The sequence below is a fragment of the Corylus avellana genome, chromosome ca3 (genome assembly GCF_901000735.1).
Source record: "Corylus avellana chromosome ca3, CavTom2PMs-1.0".
In the NCBI taxonomy this organism is placed as follows: Eukaryota; Viridiplantae; Streptophyta; class Magnoliopsida; order Fagales; family Betulaceae; genus Corylus; species Corylus avellana.
The window spans coordinates 27,781,834-27,800,354 of record NC_081543.1 but is presented as its reverse complement, the minus strand read 5'-3'; the positions used below and the strand labels follow the sequence as shown (position 1 = coordinate 27,800,354).

Genomic DNA, 18,521 nt, shown 5'->3' with positions numbered 1-18,521 from the left:
TATCTCTTAGTGAATAACAGGTTTTTATCCAGAAAGTTTTCTACTGTATTTGTGCTGTTATTTCCATTGAGTGATGTATATGTTAGTTCTTGTGTTGGCTTAATTCAGTTTTAAAATACAGATGCTACTGTTTACAGCTCAAACACTGATATAGAATACTCAGAATCCAATCTCCACCGTTCGTAATGTAGATTCATGTGTTATGAACGTCCCTGCAAAATTTCAGCTCAATCGGACCACAAATGCCTATCGATCGGAGTTGTTGATGAAGACTGGACAGTCCGGGTCCGGACCTCCAGAATCCGGGTTCGGACCCCATTTCCAGAAACTTGATTTTTCAAGCAGGGTCCGGACCTCAATTCCCCGGGTCCGGACCCCAGTTCCCGAAAGTGCATTTTATGAGGCCTGTCCGGACCTCAGATCTGCAGGGTCCGGACCTGGCTGACTTATTAGGGTTATTTTCTATTTAAAACACGATTTTGCTACATTTACAAGTATGTATTTTATTGAGCAAATATCTGGGTGCTTAGAGAGAGAGAATTCGTTCTAGATTATTGTTGAAGAGAAAATACGTGAAGCCAATCGGAGTTCCGGTGAAAGGAAATCTTTTAGAAGAATCGTGCCAGATGTTCTGGAAAGGGCTACTGAGGTAGAAGTCAAGTGGGTCACTTGTTGTGTGCAAGGAAGAGTCAAATGTTTTGTTATTCTTTTTGTATTCCTTATTCTTCTATATAGTGAATTGATTTCCTGGGTTTGGCTGCCCCGGAGAGGTTTTACATTTAGAGAGTTCTCTAAATGGTTTCCTCTTCGTAACCAAATTTCTGTGTTCTTGATTGCATATTTCATATCAGTATTTGGTTAATTTTTTTTTACTGCTAAGTTAGATCTGTTTTCTGGATTTTTTCGGTAAAACTCCTAGACGTGTGAGTAGGTGATAATTGGAGTCGTTTTAGAATTTTCAGTATAGATTCATATCATATTTCTTAAACTCACATGCATTGAGCTACAGTGCCATCTTATCTATTATTTTAATGCAGAAATGATCTATTTCCTCTCTTTGTCTGTTTTTAGAAATATTATTATTATTATTCACAAAATCTTTCGTTTGCAATCTATTGCCTTTCACACGACACCCCCAGTAAATTGTTCTTCCCGTTTATTCAGTATAGCTTTGATTCAAAGTTTCTCTCCAACGAAACAATAGCAACATCCTTTTTCTTTCAGTTGGGACTTCATCTGTGCAAACACAAGTAGTGCATATACAGTTGTAATCTAACAACCAGTCAAAATATATTTTTCCAATAAAATGAAAGTAATTTCGCAGTCGCAGTTTCAACCAATCGTAAATCAGTCCTTTAATATATATATAAAAGTTGTTAGACTGAGTGGATTGTTGCACTTGCACCGCAATCTTTGCTAAAGGAAATCAATTTGTCATGTCGACTCTTTTAGCTTAATTATCTATTTAATATTTTACTTTTTATTTTTCCTTTTTGAAGATGTAGGTGATGGCAAATCACTTTAGGAAAAGCATTTTATTAACAACAAGATAATGAATAAAATAGCAGAAATCAATTATGAATTGAACATGTTCAACAAAATTGAAATTTATATTCCCTATGTTTTTCGGTTAAAAAAAATATAGTCTTCAAGGGGTAACTCAATCGGTTGAAGATCATGCCTTATGAAATGGAGATCACTAGTTCGAATCTCCCCTTAGTCTCCTCCCCTTCTTATATGGATAAATCAAATAAAAAAAAAATAAAAAAAAAAAATAAAAAAAAGTTAAAGAGAATATAATCATCAAGCAAATATATGAACATATATTAAATTTTATTTGTTTTAGTAAAAATATTTCCATTTTGTCACTTCCCCCTATTGTTATTGTTAGGCTCCTTTTTCTGGTTAATTCCCATTAGTTATTTCCTCTTATTTTCCTTTGTTTGATTGGTTATATTTGCTCAGAGCCTGTTTGGGATTGTGTTTGAGAAATAAAGCTTTTAAGTCAAAATGAGCTTTTAAACAAATGCTTCATTTTTAATCTTTTGCCAAAAGTGTATTTTTGCCATTTTTAAGCTTTTTGAATCCTTAAAAGCGCTTTTAATTTTTTTACCAAACAAATATTTTTTGAGTGTTAAAAGCACTTTTAGACCCATCAAACGCAATTCTAAGCAGCCCTCAGACAAATAAATATGAACAATTTTTTTTTTTTTTTTTTTTTTTTTTTGAGCTCAACATGTTTTTTCTTTATTCTAGAAAAATATCAAACTTCTGAGTTATATTTTAATATAAATACTAGCAATTTACCATGTGTGTAGAAAAATTATGGAGTTCGTGCTACTGCTATATTATGCGTGGCAGCTATTAGAAGACAGTCACAATCATCACAGGGATTGCCAAGGGACCCTTCTCTTTTGCCAAATCCAATCAAACATTTGTTTAATTATCTATTAACGCAACCTGTTTTTGCGGAGCTCAATTAGGACCCGACCTTCGAACATGCTTAATTTAAGCCTGACAGAATCCAACCTTATTTTCTTAAATCATAACCAAGTGAAAAGCCAACTTGTACTGATTAAGATCTTTAACGATTTGTTATTCGGATTGCTAAAATTTTAGATATGAGAGAGCTTTTATAGAGCCTATCTATCCGACCATAAGATGGGTTACCCGAGATTTGTTTAGACAGATAAGCCTCATAAAAATTTTCTCACATCACATGCCGGAATTGAACAGCAAAATTGTTGACAATTTCTATCAAACTTGCACGGCAGATTGGCTACATGCAAATAAGGAAATGCTCCGTTTTACCCTAAATGGTCATTCTCTTTCTTTTCTTTTCTTTTTTTCGTTAGCGCAAAACGAGAGGGCAGGGCAACAGGGAGCGAAAGGGAAACGTCCTTTTCACTCTTGATCTTAATCGAAGTTACAGAAAATAAAAATAAAAATAAAAATAAAAATTACAATAAAAATAAAAAGTATGCAAGGGTTCCGAAACTAAGGTGGGAAGCAACCCATCTTACAATGTTTTGGCACTTCTACGCTAGCTTTTGAAGGATTGAAGCTGCTTATGCATATTGGTTATGATTGGTTTTATGTGCCAGTTTGCAGAGACTCTTTGGTGGTTCAAGGCTACGATAACAATCTGTGAGTCTCTTTCTAACAAAAGTGGCTAATTATCCAAAGAGGCTACTAACTTGACTGTAAGGAGGGGTCCAACATTCTCCAGTTGCTGGTCATTCAGATCGATGCCAATTTAACATTCTGGCGTTTAACCGGATAATTGGTCATTTATTCGACCTCATTAACAGCTTAAAATCCACTATAAGTATGATCTAGCTCAGTGTAATCCAAGCATGATCCTAATAATGATACATCTTGGATTAACTTCTAATGGTGGCTAATTGAAGCTTCTGGTCTTTGGAGCTCTATGAAACCCTAAAACCTAAAGCATAAAGAAAATCACAACACATATATCTGGCTGATCATTAACAAAGACACTCCCATCTTATGATTAATGATGATAGCATATTAAACTGCTTGTGTCAAAACCAGCCAATTGTCACTGTATATAATTATGATCCAACTGCCAGAAATAAACAGATTATGTCCACAGATTCCATATGTCTTAACAATTTCGGCAAGTATGAAATTGGTAGCTCATCAACTGCAATCTTCCCTCCCATTCACACAGAATAGAATAGAATAGAATAGAATTAAATCACTATAATTGGTGATTATAACCTATTAACCTGAAAGAATTTACCGAAACTTGCCTCTATAAATGAAACAAGAAAATTCTGACCCTCCCCACCTTGTAAAAGATTTGTGTGTATCTTTTTCCTCTAAATTTCTCAAGATGCCTCCCAGCATCATATCTGCAATCCCCAAGGAAATTTACAAACACCAGAGAAGAACAAAGAACTATTCCACTCTGTTGGTACATGTTAGGATTGCAGATTTCATCTCTTCTTTACCCAACGATGTTTGAACTATCACCTGCCCAAAATAGTGTCATCAAAAGGATGAGATTCTTAACTTTGGCAAGTTTAAATCTCCGGATCACGGAGGAAAGTGATGGAGTTTGAGTGTTCTAGTTCTGTTGGTAACCAGCCAACCAAGCAAAATTCTGAAACATTTACCTCTTGTACTTTGTTTCCAGATCGAGCAAGTAACTTATACTCGTTCTCAAACATGGATGCCATATACACCTGCACCAGAAGATAATTGAAAGCACATATTTTATGAACTGGAGTCTGACACAAAAATAAGTTAAAAATATTTGGAAGAACTATGGATGGAGACAAATCATTAATAACTGATAAAGGAGAGTTTTTGAACCAAAACTAGAGGTATTTTGTTTTGATGTTAACTAGTGAACGTTTTGATAAAAAATAAATAAATAAAAAAAAAAAAAAATACATTGAAGAAAAAAGCATTAAAAGACAGGAGAGTCTCAATGGCCACAAATCTGGCATTCGAGGAAATCAAGTTTCACAACTAGAATTGACATGAAGGGTTATGTTGGTGATGTACTTGTGTGACAACACAAGAAGTTACTTTGGGTATTGCCAACACAGTAAAAAGAACCAGAACATTTGAAAAAAGGAGAATGCTAATATGATTATCTGATTCATTTTTTTTTCAAACACACAGCTTTTTCAAATTAGGACTTGTCATATAGTACGAAACATCATCTTCTTTGCACCATACATAGTGGAGTGCCCATATACCAACAGTTATCGGCAGGCCCTAGAGAAAACTGCTAACAAGCCCAAGGACACTCACCTCAAATTCGCAAGGATTGATTCATGCATTAATCATCGAAGGAAATCTGGGGTGCTACTGGGCCTAGATACCGATGGACCAACCCTTGAAAGGCCTAGCTGACTCCCAACAAGGCAAAGGACAGCTGACCCTTGGGCTCGGTCCGCCGGATCACCCATACCGACGGCCCATGAACCTAGCTAATCATCAAAATCCGGGCACATCCTCACTAAAAGGACACCATCAGATTAACAATCCCCCCCTTTGCCAGCCCAGCTAACTGAATGTCCACGCCATGATGACCCCTCTAACGAATTGAAGGGGCGAATCTCCACGTCAAGAAACTAACTTTTGGCGGGAGCTCCTCCCTCAAAACCCTAGAGGGGCGCCGGCTTGTATAAGGAGCCCAAGAGCGCCTATCAGGTATGCAATCCAACCCTTAGCCAAACACTATTAGAGTTCCCTCTTTCATACCTTTGCTAACTCAGGCGTGGGAGTGGCCTCACCGGAGTCCACCGGTGAGTCCTTCTAACCCCCTTTCTTGTAGAGCTCCTTCCTGGAAGGCAGTTTTGAGGTCAATGTGGGTCCTTGCACCAACACATAGGATGCCTATTTATGGTCTATTAAATGAGTTCCTTAGACCCTCACTTCAATAAATTCCAAGAAAGATTGATACAAACTCAGATTTACTTAACATATTGCAAAAAATTCATTACCCCATAATGAAAAAAAAAAAATTGTGAACTTGCACTCCTTGAACCAATAATTCTATTCAATTTTCACCAACTCTTAAATATTTACCACTGCATTCTATTTGGGGATCTTGGTCTTCATACCTGAAATGTTGGAGCTAAACCTGGGCTCAAGAAAAAACGGCCTTTTGATACAGACTGGATCCCTTTAATCTGTTGCAGTTCTTTGATAAGAGATTCCATATCAGCCCACTGTCCGAAATGGAAAATAAAAATCACATAATGACGACAAGACATTGCAAAACCATGTACAGAATATTTCAAATATTTTATAGAGGTACTATATAAAATATACTCAGACTAGTTTAGTAGTTTTGTAACACTGATAACAATCCTAAATATAAATTCCAATTGTCATGCAGTCATTCAAAGTAGTGCAACCGTAAGTGAATGTCAATAAAAAAGTTGTTCATTTAGTGCAGTAATGCAAGAAGACAATATGCTACTACTCACAGGTCACTTATCAATCAAAAAAAAGAACAAAAAAGAAAACAAAAAAACAAATCTACTCAAAGGCTGAAAACATTAACCTCAGTTTCTGCTTGGGCTGCTTGTAATCTCCCATCCAGGGGATTACGACCACCAACCACAGATTCCAATGTCTCCATCAATGGATCTGGCTGCAACAGGAAAGCATTACTTTCAGTATATACTTTTTATATTTTCTTAATCTCAAATAGCAATTCGAGTATAGAGAAGCCATCAGATACAGTACCGTAATCTCCTTTAATGACAAAAAAATGCGTTCAAGTGCAAAATCCAATTGGTGAACTTTTGCTTCCACAATCTGAGACCAGAAAGATTGAAACAAGAATGCAAGTAAGAAAGACACGGATGATTGACCATAAAGATATACAGATTTTACGCAGCCAAGGTTCATCAAATTAACCAAAAATACCCAAATTAGTCTCAGTGTCTAGAGTGAGATAAACAATAGTTAATTTAGCTTGATCCTTGTGCAATACCTGACCAATTTTATAGTATGATGCAGGGTCCAAAGTGGCATCCCAAGATACTTCTGTCTGATGAATTAGCGCAGGCACTCCTTCAACCTACACCGGTACAGTAAAGTCAATATCTGAAGAAAGAGAAAGCGGCAGGAAATCTATGTCTCAAGGTCACTGTTCCATGTTTAGGAGGGGCTGTCAGCCATTGAAAAAAGTATCAAAAAGAATGAAGCTCAAAACCACACAACAAACTATGGCAATATGCCAACCAATCATCCCATTTACGTGTTTAAAAAAGCTCCTTACTGTAAAATCAATTATTCTAAAAACAAAATGAGCAGCAAATATTTCACTTACCTCAACAAAAATACCGAAATAAGTAATCTTCTTGATGCAACATTTCACAACATCCCCTACTTGAAGTTTAGCCTGTTACAAGAAATGGCACAAGCGTGTGAAGCCTGCATACTTCTAAATCAAATTCACAACAAGATTTTGAATAATAAAACCCAGCTACTTTAAGTATATAATGGTACCATTGATGCCGTTTTAGAACAAACCCAAAGGATATTTTTATGTGGAACTTCAAGTACAAATTCCTATCAATCTTCTATCCAGAAAATAAACCTCTTAGCATGCTTTTAGGCACTAAAAGATACTATCAACTTCCTGCCAACACCATCCATATCCATCTGTTCATAATATGCTACCTTTTTCCAACCACCCTTTGCGTGCATAATATAAAAAGAAAGACCATGAAATACTGAAAATGAAACTCTAGCTTCTACAGTGTGACAGTTGTTTTCAAGCACATCAAGAGGAAGCATAAGAAGCGAAAGGACACACAAAAGAATCCAAGAAATGTCACAACTGGATGTATCCCCTAACCATGAGACTTTTCTTTTTCTCAACCAGCTCTTCCTTTTCTTTTGGCCTCACAGAAAGTATAAGCTTTCTAGATCTTCTGTCTGCCAACACCACATTTACTTTGATTTTCTGCAAGCATTAAAGTTTGTCAACATCCGAAATAAAAAATAGTTAAGTCTTAACATTAAATTCAGTCTTTCCAAACCTGGCCCACAAAAGATGACAAGAATTTGATTTTCTCTTGGTCATAAGTTCTAAGAAGATCTTCCAATGTCATATCTGCTGATATTTCTCCCTCAATTTTTTGATCAACTTCTGGATCAAGATTCGATTTAAGAGGAGAATTCTTGTATGCTACATCATAACTTCCAATAACTCCTAAATTTTGTCTATACGTTGATGGGTCTAAGCCCTTCTGTCTCAACCATGACTCAAAAGCCAAGAACTTCCACTTGGCGGCAAGATTACGATATGGCAAAAACCCTATCAAAGAGCGAAAAGATACCTGTAAAATGGTCCAATCAAGTTCAGAAAGGCAATATAGATGGAAACTCTTAACTTGCAAATGAGTCTCGAAAAGGAGAAGCAAAGCACTGAATGCTTAAGCTTATTCGAATGCTGCATAAAGAGTACTTACAACAAAACCTCTGGTGCTAGAGCTTATTAATTCCACTTCTCCCCTATTTCTTGTCTTAACCAGATCTTCTGCCTTGGTCCAATCAGCATCTTCGCTTACCTAAAAAGGTAATACATACAGTAAACACCAAGGATTATCACACAACAGTGCCTAAATAAAAGAAAATTGTAAGGTGCATAAAATCTTACCTCTAAAGGTGATGTAGTAGCGAGATTGCTGAACTCAAAGGCAGTACCATAACCTTCAGAATTCATGTGTGTTGTCTCTTCTCTAGTAGACTTTGGTGTCGTTTTCACAGATTGGTCTAATCTATAGCAAAGAAACTCACTAATCAAACAAAACTAGCAACAGAAGAACTGCAACACAATTTTCATGAATGACTATGAGCACCTTCTTGGTTTTCCTTGTAGTGCAGCTTCCATGGTCAACTTGACTCCAGAATCAACTGAATTTGTATCAGACAGTTCTCTCAAAGCAGCAAGCTCCTGACTGGACTCCATATCACTCTGCTCCAGTGGCTGTAATCCTTAAAAGGCCAAGCACGATGTTAATGTTGACAACTTTAACTGATTAGTCAAGCACAATGTTAATGTTGACAACTTCAACTGATAAAAATTAATGCACTATAGAGCAATGCCTACATTTGAGTCATTGTCTTGCTCAATTTCATTAGAAAATAAGCCATCCTCAATCTCCTCAAAACTGTCCGCTGTTGCATTGGAAGTTGCAGTAAATTCTGAAAAACCTTCAAAAACATTCTGTTCGATATCATTGAGGACTTCAGCTTCTGCATCCCCAAGCTGCTCGCATTTATCCTCAATTTTAGCATTGGCACTCATGGGTTCAGGCTTTTTTAACAGCATGAAAGCATCAACTTCATCATTTGCTTCTTCTCTCCTAATTTTCAAGTCAATACCATCAACAACTTTGGCATCTACATTACCATAAGGCTCTGGTTTCTTCTCAGTAACTTTATTGATACTCACTGGCTCTGGCTTCCTTAAAAGTGTCATATCACTGAATTTATCCTTCCCTTGCCCATTTCCCATTTTCAACAATAAATTCGGTTTAATCCTCAACCTTGACTGCTTTTCTCCAAGATCATCCTCATTAAACACGGTTGGTTTTCTCAAGATAACGTTAGGAACACTACCTTTAGTACTACTACCCACTGACTTCCTAACCCTTTGGCTTGGATTCTTCATCTCCGGCAGATTATCATCAGCTTTTGATGTGAACCCTTTTTTCGGCACAGGTCGAACCAAATTCAAACCATCCAACGAACTCGATTCCTTCGACCCATCAAATGGAACCTCCTTTATTTCCACTAACTTTCCCTTTCTCTTAGTAAAATTCTTCTCAATTTCAAGATACGAAGCATCTGGATTTGCTTTTCTACCCATTATCTGAATCACCAAAACATATAGTCCTCAGACAGAGGAACTAAGACTACAATCAAACACTAAACACGCACAATTACACTAAACATAAATCCAAAAAGAACAAGGACGCAAGAAATCCGCATCGACCTACGGCTATGCTCTATTCAATGCCAAAGATATTGTCCAAAATTTTTCCAAAAAAAAAAACTAAAAACTCTCTCCATTTTGAGCCTTAACAAACTAATTTACCGTTTTCTGTGAGCGAAAATAGAAACGCAGAAGCAAAAGACAAAAACACTACACACACACTTGAACTACAAAAAAAAAAAAAAAAAATCAAGAACAAAAATTCTCTCCATTTTGAGCCTTAACAAACTAATTTCCCCGTTTTCTGTTAGCAAAAATAGAAACCCAGAAGCAAAACACACACTTCAACTAAAAAAAAATCAAGAACAAAAGTTATCTCCATTTGGAGCCTTAAAACACTAATTAGACCGTATTCTGCAAGTAAAAATAGAAACCCAGAAGCAGAACACACACACACATGTTTATGTGAGTAAATAGTAGAGAAGGAGGGAGACCTTGGCAAGGGTTAGTTTGGGGTCCTCGCCCATCATGTTGCCGAACTTGAGCTCCATTTGGTCCCATTGGTCGAGCTTGGGAGGGTCTCCTTCTTTAGAAGCTAAGACCACCAATCTATTACGCTTGTTCTGGGTGATCACAGAAAGGATTCTGCTTCTTCTTCTGAATATATGAGCCCGGGTTCCGCTGGTAAAGAAGGAGCTGGTGTTCGCAATGGTGAGGGCAATCGGACCGTCCATTCCTTCTGATCAACCGGACTTGCTATGCTCATCTGACGGCGGTGAAGGACATCCTCAGTTGTGAGTGTTTGTAATTGTGTGCCTGTGTGTGTGAGAAAGAGAGCTGTCTGAAATATATGGAGTTTGGGAATTATGGGATAGAACGGCTAGCCGTGAGAGAGTTTATCTGGACGAGAGTGCCACGTGGCATTATATCATTGCACACAGAATTAAGCCTCATGGTTATCTTCCTCTTTTGGAAGAAGTAACTAATAAATTGCAATATACCTTACGTACAAAACATAATGAAACTACCCTTGATAATGATTTTTTTAAAAAAAAATTACAAGTTTTTTTTTTTTTTTTTTTTTTTCATTTATAGAAGTATTTTTGCCTTTTTAAAATTTTTTAAGATTTTTTGGTTTGTTTTTTCTCCTCTCTTTTTTCCCTTATATATTTTTAGGTATAATTAATTAGTGGAATATAGGCAGAAAAAAGTTCTTTTGTATTTAAGAAATGGAAAACTCTTGTAAAAAAAAAAAAATGGAAAACTCAGAAAGCTTTTAAATGATAAGTGAAAACACATGTTATGATTTTAATACATTTTTCTTAATTCTATATGATTCATAACACTTCATTGATCTATAGAGTCTAAATAGTAATGATAAGGAAATGATCTACATGATATTAGTCACCAAAGTCAACACCGTAAACACAAAAATAGGGTTACAACATGGAATTTATACTCTGATATATACTATATTAAATCATTACTTATTCTAAAAGTTTAAACGGATAAAAAATGATAAATTTAGTTATTTAAATCAATATTTTAATTAACATATGCATTGAACCCTATATATATAATGATATGTATATGTATAGTAAACACATTTTATTGGAGACAAGCAGCTTATAATTAGGTAACCACATGGACAAAGGTTGTTACATTGCTTCCTTAATTGTCTGATAAATCCAAGCCTGGAAGACTTGGTCATCTCTCCTACAGCAATTATGTGGAGAATCAAAACCCTATAATTAGTAAAAGAAAATCTGTGATGTTGCAAAAGGATTGGACCTTCTATGATCAGCCATGTCCTCCACACATGCACCATGGAATCCACCTTCTCCATCCATTTCATCTCATTTAAAAGGAAAAGCTGGAAGGTTATAGACAGACAGATGTGCCATTGAGTTCTTCTATCTTATCTCAAATATTACTGAGATAGATTTAGAACTTGTGGTTTTCTCATTCAACGATATATCATCTTAATTCTTCTCAAATATTTGACATATATAATTAAAAATATATATCAAAACTTCCATCTGTTGAAAAATGGCCTTCAGTGGGACTCAGCAGAAATGCAAGGCTTGCGACAAGACTGTTCATTTCATTGAAATGTTGACAGCTGATGGTGTTTCTTATCATAAAACCTGCTTCAAATGCAGTCACTGCAATGGAACTCTTGTGGTATATATATATACCTTTTTTTTTTTTTTCTTCATCTTTTCGCTTTTTTTTTGTTCTTAGAATATTGATCAAATGATTACTTTACCGTTATTTATTTATTTTTTAAGCTTTTTTTTTTTAATAAATTGTGATTTAACATTTATATCATATATTAGAGATTCTAAGCTTGAACTATAGGATGAGTTTGTTAAAAGATTTTGGTATGATACAGTAAGAAAAATTGATTGATGTAAACAAAATGTAAGAATGTTTTTTTTTTTTTTTTTTGAAAAAGTGAAAAAGTAAGAATGTTTTGTATGAAAAAATTAAAAAATTTTGTTTTGTAATATTTTTTTATTTAAATAGTAATAAAAAGTGATTGATGTGATGTAAAATGTAAGAAAATATTAAAAAAATGAAAAAAAAATGAGATGAATAGACAAACGCAGTACTATAATTCAGTTCTTATTTTAATTAAATATTTCATGTGTTGGATCTTATTTATTTAAAGAAAGTTTGAGCCTACACGTGAGGAAGAGTATTATAACATTAATTAAATTATCAAATTCATAATTTTCTATGGGCTTAAGCATCTGGGATATGTGGTAATTAAATCGTTAAATGGAAATTGTACCTAGAGTACGTATGTAATCTCCTAGGAACCAGACATGGCCGGTTCGATAAATTTTAAGTGAGTTTTTTTAAATATTTATTTTAATTTTATAAATACTTTGATATATTTAAATTACACTATGAATTGATTTTCATCTTTCTTTATTGATAAATGTTAGGTATTCTCCTAGTGTTTTTCTAGTATTTTTCTGATTCTAGATGGCCTTAAGCGACCAACCCAGCGTTTAAGCCACCCCTTGAACGGAGGAGTCTAAAACTGGTCAATACAAATATGAGTTGAATAGAATTTGAAGCATTTGTGTTGGTAACATCTCTGTTTTACAGATTAGTAGCTACTCCTCCATGGATGGTGTCTTGTACTGCAAGACTCACTACGACCAACTCTTCAAGGAGACTGGCAGTTTGACCAAGAAATTCCAAACAAGTAAGAGCTCCCTTTTTTTATTTATTTATTTTTATTATTTCAGGTACTTTTGGCATTAGATTCCTCTCATTTTCCAGTTTTGTGCTGATAATGTGTTGTTTTGACATCATGGTTTATCAGCTCCAAGGTCACAAAATGAGATGGTATGTACACAATCTACCTGATTTGTGATCTATTCTCATTAATTTGCTTGATTTTCTTCTTCTTAAATATGTTTCTTCATGATTTATATGTCAATTATTCTCTCTTTTCTACAGAATATTACTCCCATCTAATGACTTATGCACTTTTTTTTCCTCCACTTTTCACTTTTAACAGAATAGGACACCTAGCAAACTCTCCTTCAAGTTTTCTGGGACACAAGAAAAATGTGCTGTCTGCAAAAAAACAGTATACCCTCTGGAAAGGGTATGTAATCTCCTCTTTTTTCTTTTTATTTTCTCTCTCTCTCTCTTACTAGCTTTATGTAGAGGCATATTCTGCAACATTGAATAAAGAAAAATAGCTAGTAAAGTCTCCCCTAGAATTACTTACAAAATTTAGGGTCCATTTGTTTTGGCATAAAATAATTCTTGAATTTTTTATTTTTTATTTTTTATTTTATTTTCTGATGTTTGGTACAACAGAAAATAATAATCGAACCGAAAACGACCAAAAAAGATTATTTAATTTATATAAAATGGTTTTCCTTTTATAAAATCGTAAATCATTTTTTGATTATCAGCTTCTCATTCTCAAATCACCGGACCACCGCCAAAGGTTGCCGGGAGTCGCCTGCCGTTTTCCCCCATAGCTCATTTTTCGTATGAGCTAACCAACAAAAATATTTTCAGGAATTTTGTTAAAAATATTTTTCAATAGAAAACATTTTACGTCGAAACAAAGAGAGCCTTTAGTCTCACTTAAATCTATGTTATCACTCCAAAAGAACTAATCAAGTTGCAATTGAAGTTCCATACTTAAAACCAATTATAAAGCCCACTAATATAAGACTTAGCACTCATAAGCATATTTGTAATTCACCCACTAATGAAGGGTACACAATTCATCTTTTTGATGTATGACTAACTTTCTGGAGTGTCAGAAAAGTTGCTTCTAAGAAAAGAATCAAAATGTTGAGCAAGAATATTATTTGTGACAGGTGAATGTGGAGGGGGAATTTTTCCACAAGAAATGCTTCAGGTGTTCCCACGGTGGGTGCTTCCTGACACCCTCATCCTATGCTGCTTTGAATGGAATTCTCTACTGCAAGCACCACTTTTCTCAGTTGTTCAAGGAGAAGGGAAGCTACAATCATCTCATCCACACTGCTTCAATGAAGAAGAATGGAGCAATTGTCCCTCAAGGAAACCTTGAATCAGAATCAAAGCCAATACCAGAACCTGAAGATCAGGACGCAGCCCAGTAGGAAGAGCATGCATGCAATAGTAAAAACGTACGTGCACCATCCATTAGTGTAAAACAATTTTCGCGGTTCTTCTTCTTCTTGTCGATTTCTTCTCAGGACACTGGGCTACTTCCATGTTCCATTTTGCTCGTGTGAAGAGGAATATATGGGGGTATTTCAATTTGCAAGCATCTGCAAGGTCTTCTCTCTCTGTAACAAATGCCAGCGGAAAGAACTGTTCTTCTATTGTGATGTTAAAGTATTAATTAAATAATCAAACTCATCATTATTTATGTTGTTCTTTGTTGTAGAAGACTGAAATTCTTTCAATCGATTCAAATGTGCTAACTATTATAAAGTTTGTTAAATAAATATTACATGAACAACACCTCAAAAAGGAAACTAGAATCATTTTAAAAAAAAAAAAAAAAAAAAAAAAAAAAAAACTTTCTAAGGTAAGGATCACTGCCAATTTGCAACCTCGTTTGAACAAGTTTTACAGACGAGTATTGATTCTACTTGCAAAAATCATTCTAGACAAAATGTTATCTGAAAGCCTCGTTCGAACGGACTTTGCAAACGAGAGAGGACATAAAAGGGACATAGCTTTGATGATATGTTCATTTTAATAAATAAGGCATAACACGTAAAATATTTAATTAAAATATGAGATGAATGACAAAGACAATGTTCAAATTCAGGACTTTTGCTTTGATATCATGATAAATTACTACTTATCTCAAAAGCGTTATTAAGTTAATAAGAAATGGTAAATTTAATCGTTTAATTTATATTCTAACACAACTTTCATAACTTGCATGATTCTTTTTCATATCTAGGAGCAGCTACGTACCAGTAATGATAAAGTGGAGAATTTCTCCATTCATTACAAGAAATTAAGTCTTTAGGGGCGATATTATTTGGACGCTAAAAGTCCTCAAGTGGACGCTGTTGACAACAACGTCGACTTTTGGACGCTAATCATTCGACCCTAATGATCAACTATTGATCATTAGTGTCGACTTAGAAGTGGACGCTAATGATAACTTTTAGCGTCCACTTTGTTGACGCTAAAAGTCATGTATTTTTGTCGCTAATGCTAGAGTCAACTGAAGCCAAAGTGGACGCTAGTGCTCCACTATCAGCGTCCACTCAAAGCGGACGCTAATGGTGGACTATTGCTAATGGGCAACTATTAGCGTCCACTCCTAAAAAAACTTTAAAATATAGCAACTATCAGCGTCCAAAGGAAAGTGGACGCTGATAGTTGAATTATTAATCCCAAAAAAATAAAAAATAAAGCAATCATCAGTGTCCAAACTAAAGTGGATGCTGATGGTAACTTTAGTGGAAGCTAATTATCCCAACAAAAGAAAAAAGCAACCATCAGCATCCAAACTAAAGTGGACACTGATGGTGAACTATTAGTGGACGCTAATGATCCCAAAAAATTATATATATAAAGCAACCATTAGCGTCCAAACTAAAGTGGACGCTGATGGCTGTACTATTAGCGTCCACTAAAGTGGACACTAATGGGTCTGACATTCTAAAAAAAAAATAAAACATTATTAGGGTCAATTCGACCCAATAATGTTTTATTATTATTTTATTTTATTTTTTAAAAAAAAAAAAACAATTTTAAAAGATGAGGTCATATTCAAAATATATATAAATGATCCTAATGAAAATAAACAATAAAAATGTCATGACAAAAGAATACCAAAAAGGCAACCAAAAAATTCTAGCCATGCATATTGCTTATCAAATTGAAAAATCTAAAGTGAAATGATTACAAGTACAAAAATTCAGTCTGCCAATAAGAGAAATATGACGATTGCAATTCACAATGTCCAAAAGAACATGCTCAAAACACCAAAAAGAAGATTTTCTAATTTGTAAAGGATAAATATGAAGATTCACGCAATAACGCCATTACCAAGCAGCTTTTCCACTAATCAAGGATAACTCTTTCAAATCAACCATGTCAAAGCTGCAACAGTACATATAAAAGTGAACAAATGCAAGAGAAATAAGCAAAAGAACAAATACAGTTAGCAATACAATAATGCAATTGTCCAAATGGTGAATCTATGGCCACATAATATTTACATAGGATAATTAGTTTGTCAACTGAAATGTTACTCAATTTTTATATCATGGTGAACAACTTTGGGTTACATTGCCTCATGAAAGTAAGCTAGCCTACATGATTAGTCCAGTTATAAACATGCTTTATTCAAGTGGCCAATACAATGCCATGGATGAGATGCAAGGAAAGGGGTAAATATATAAAATAAGGTTCAAATGTGAGTGACCATGATATACATTCATACATAATATGTTGGAGATGACCACAATATTTCAAACATAAATCAGTAATAGTCCCACCAATACATGTTATGAGCAGAAGGAGAGGTAAATAATACCTTCAATGAATCAGCCATGGCGCCAAACGTTGCCAATGTCAATTACAGGAAGAACTAACAAGCACTTTGTTCCATCAAAAGATTAATTTTATTGAAAATTAGCCCCCCTAATCCAATTGAAAACTCCACTGTCCCTGAGATGAACAATATTCTTAATGTTACTATTAGCCCATAATCCAATTGATCAAAACCATATATACTTATCCATGAGATGCACAAACTTTTTAATGTTTGAAGGGCTCTAAGAGCTGGAAGCTTATTTAGTCGATTTCCAGTAAAGGCACATACCAGAAAACACTAAGATAAGAAGATTGTACCAAGAACATGTTAATACAAATTTCACACGTTCTTGCACATATATACCAGATGTAACATGTGGCTACAATAACTAAATCAGATCAATATATTACAATTTTTAAGAGATGGGAAAAGTAATATATCTGTCTCCATCGTTAGAATTCAAAATGGGACAGAGTTTGTTTAAAACAAATGTTTTTTTTTTTTTCCTGGAGACAAAAGAAATGTTTTTTTTATTTAAATAAAAAAATGAATTTTACCTGTCGCTAACCAGCTTATACATTCTATGGATGAGATCTTCTTCTTGTTCCGACATCTTAATGAACTCCCACTCTATGCTGCTCACCTCTGCCAAAACAAGAGAGAAAGAGAGAGAGAGAGAGAGAGAGAGAGAGAAGCGTTAGATATTTAACTTTGAAATAAAAATGGTGAGGCGAGAAAATAAAATGAAGGAAAAAAAAGACAAAGAATGAAGGAACCCATATTGAAATATGCAGAAGAAAAAAGGAAGGGAATGAAGTCCATAAAGAGATTTAACCAAAAAGAGAAGAAGCCGGACTGTATTTTTGTGTAACATAAATGGAAATGACAGAAAATTGAAGACAGGAAAAAGAAGAGGATTTGGTACAGAAAATGAAAAGGAAAAATGGAACTCACCCTCAAAGTAACAACTACTGGTCTTGACTTGCTTTCTGCGACGCTTATCCATAGCTTTCAAGCAATGGAAAAATGGGGACAAAAGAGAGATCGATAAACAGAGAGGGAGAGAAAGAGAGAGAGAGAGAGAGAGTTGGTGACAATTCTCTCTATAAGGAGGGAAAAGACACCACATCTTCAAATTTGTCACCAACATACAAATTTCTAAGAGATGGGAGATTATGCAACCCCATTCCATCCCCACAACCGCATCCCAAAACCTTCATATCAAAATCTTTAAGTAAATTAAATCTTGAGACTTGCCAACATATCATGAATAATGGCTTAAAACTACAAAACAACACCTATCATTGCAAACACAAGCCGAAAACCATAAATACTGGCAAAGTTTAAAAGTTTAACACCTCTTGGAGAAGACTACTATGCATTAACACTACTTCACCACATTAGACAACAGTCTTCAAACTATTCTAAATGCCCACAAGAAAAGTAACTCAAAATGACTAACCTCATCAAAATCATCAAAAATATGTGAGAACTGTCCCATGAACCAAACCTGCCAAGGGAGAAAAATATTAAATATATGTTTTACAATCCATGGCCAGCAAAATCCCAGAACCCATAATAAAATACTTATTTGCATCCTCTTCCTTGCCAATTTATCCTCATAAGCAATTTGAGTAATCTACCACAATGAACCAATATATAGTTTCAGAGACAATGAGAATGAAACCCAACATGATAGAGAAAGAAATACTAAAAATGTATTTCTTCTTGAAACATATCAAAGTGAGAACCTGTTTGGGTAGTTTAACTTTCTTGTACTCTTGTCATCCAGTGCATACACTTAAAAAGAAAATTTTAAAAGATATTATTACTCCCTTGCATTGTTTACTCAAAGTTTTTTAACCTTGATAAACATGTCAAAGGGGATTTACTAACTCAAAGTTCTTGAACCAAAAATTTTACGAATATCTTAACATAATATAAATCAAATAAAAATTACCAACAAATATACATTACCAAACAAAAAGTACCAACAAATACTCAAATACAGAATAGCAAATAGAAAGTACCAACAACTACCCAAAT

The 18,521-nt window shown here is 34.7% G+C and overlaps 2 protein-coding genes across 3 annotated transcripts; one reads left to right on the top strand and one right to left on the bottom strand.

Annotated features, from left to right (window-relative positions):
- Nucleotides 1-3,482: 3,482 nt before the first annotated feature.
- On the bottom strand, nt 3,483-10,281 carry LOC132175091 (uncharacterized). Of its 2 annotated transcripts, XM_059586908.1 has the most exons (14): nt 9,934-10,281; nt 8,612-9,376; nt 8,361-8,488; nt 8,159-8,279; nt 7,971-8,069; nt 7,539-7,838; nt 7,355-7,462; nt 6,824-6,895; nt 6,485-6,571; nt 6,235-6,306; nt 6,050-6,139; nt 5,604-5,711; nt 4,143-4,211; nt 3,483-3,999 (listed from the first exon to the last, which is right to left on the bottom strand). In XM_059586908.1, the coding sequence occupies exons 1-14, from the start codon at nt 10,171-10,173 to the stop codon at nt 3,925-3,927; spliced, it is 2,334 nt and encodes a 777-aa protein (XP_059442891.1). In that variant the 5' UTR covers nt 10,174-10,281; the 3' UTR covers nt 3,483-3,924. The 2 variants fall into 2 exon arrangements, with proteins under 2 accessions (XP_059442891.1, XP_059442893.1); XM_059586910.1 differs by lacking the exon at nt 5,604-5,711.
- Nucleotides 10,282-11,393: 1,112 nt separating this feature from the next.
- On the top strand, nt 11,394-14,339 carry LOC132175720 (LIM domain-containing protein WLIM2b-like). The gene is made up of 5 exons (XM_059587743.1): nt 11,394-11,623; nt 12,560-12,659; nt 12,780-12,802; nt 12,978-13,067; nt 13,801-14,339. Exons 1-5 carry the CDS (start codon nt 11,489-11,491, stop codon nt 14,065-14,067), a joined length of 615 nt encoding a protein of 204 aa, XP_059443726.1. The 5' UTR covers nt 11,394-11,488; the 3' UTR covers nt 14,068-14,339.
- The last annotated feature ends 4,182 nt before the right edge of the window (nt 14,340-18,521 follow it).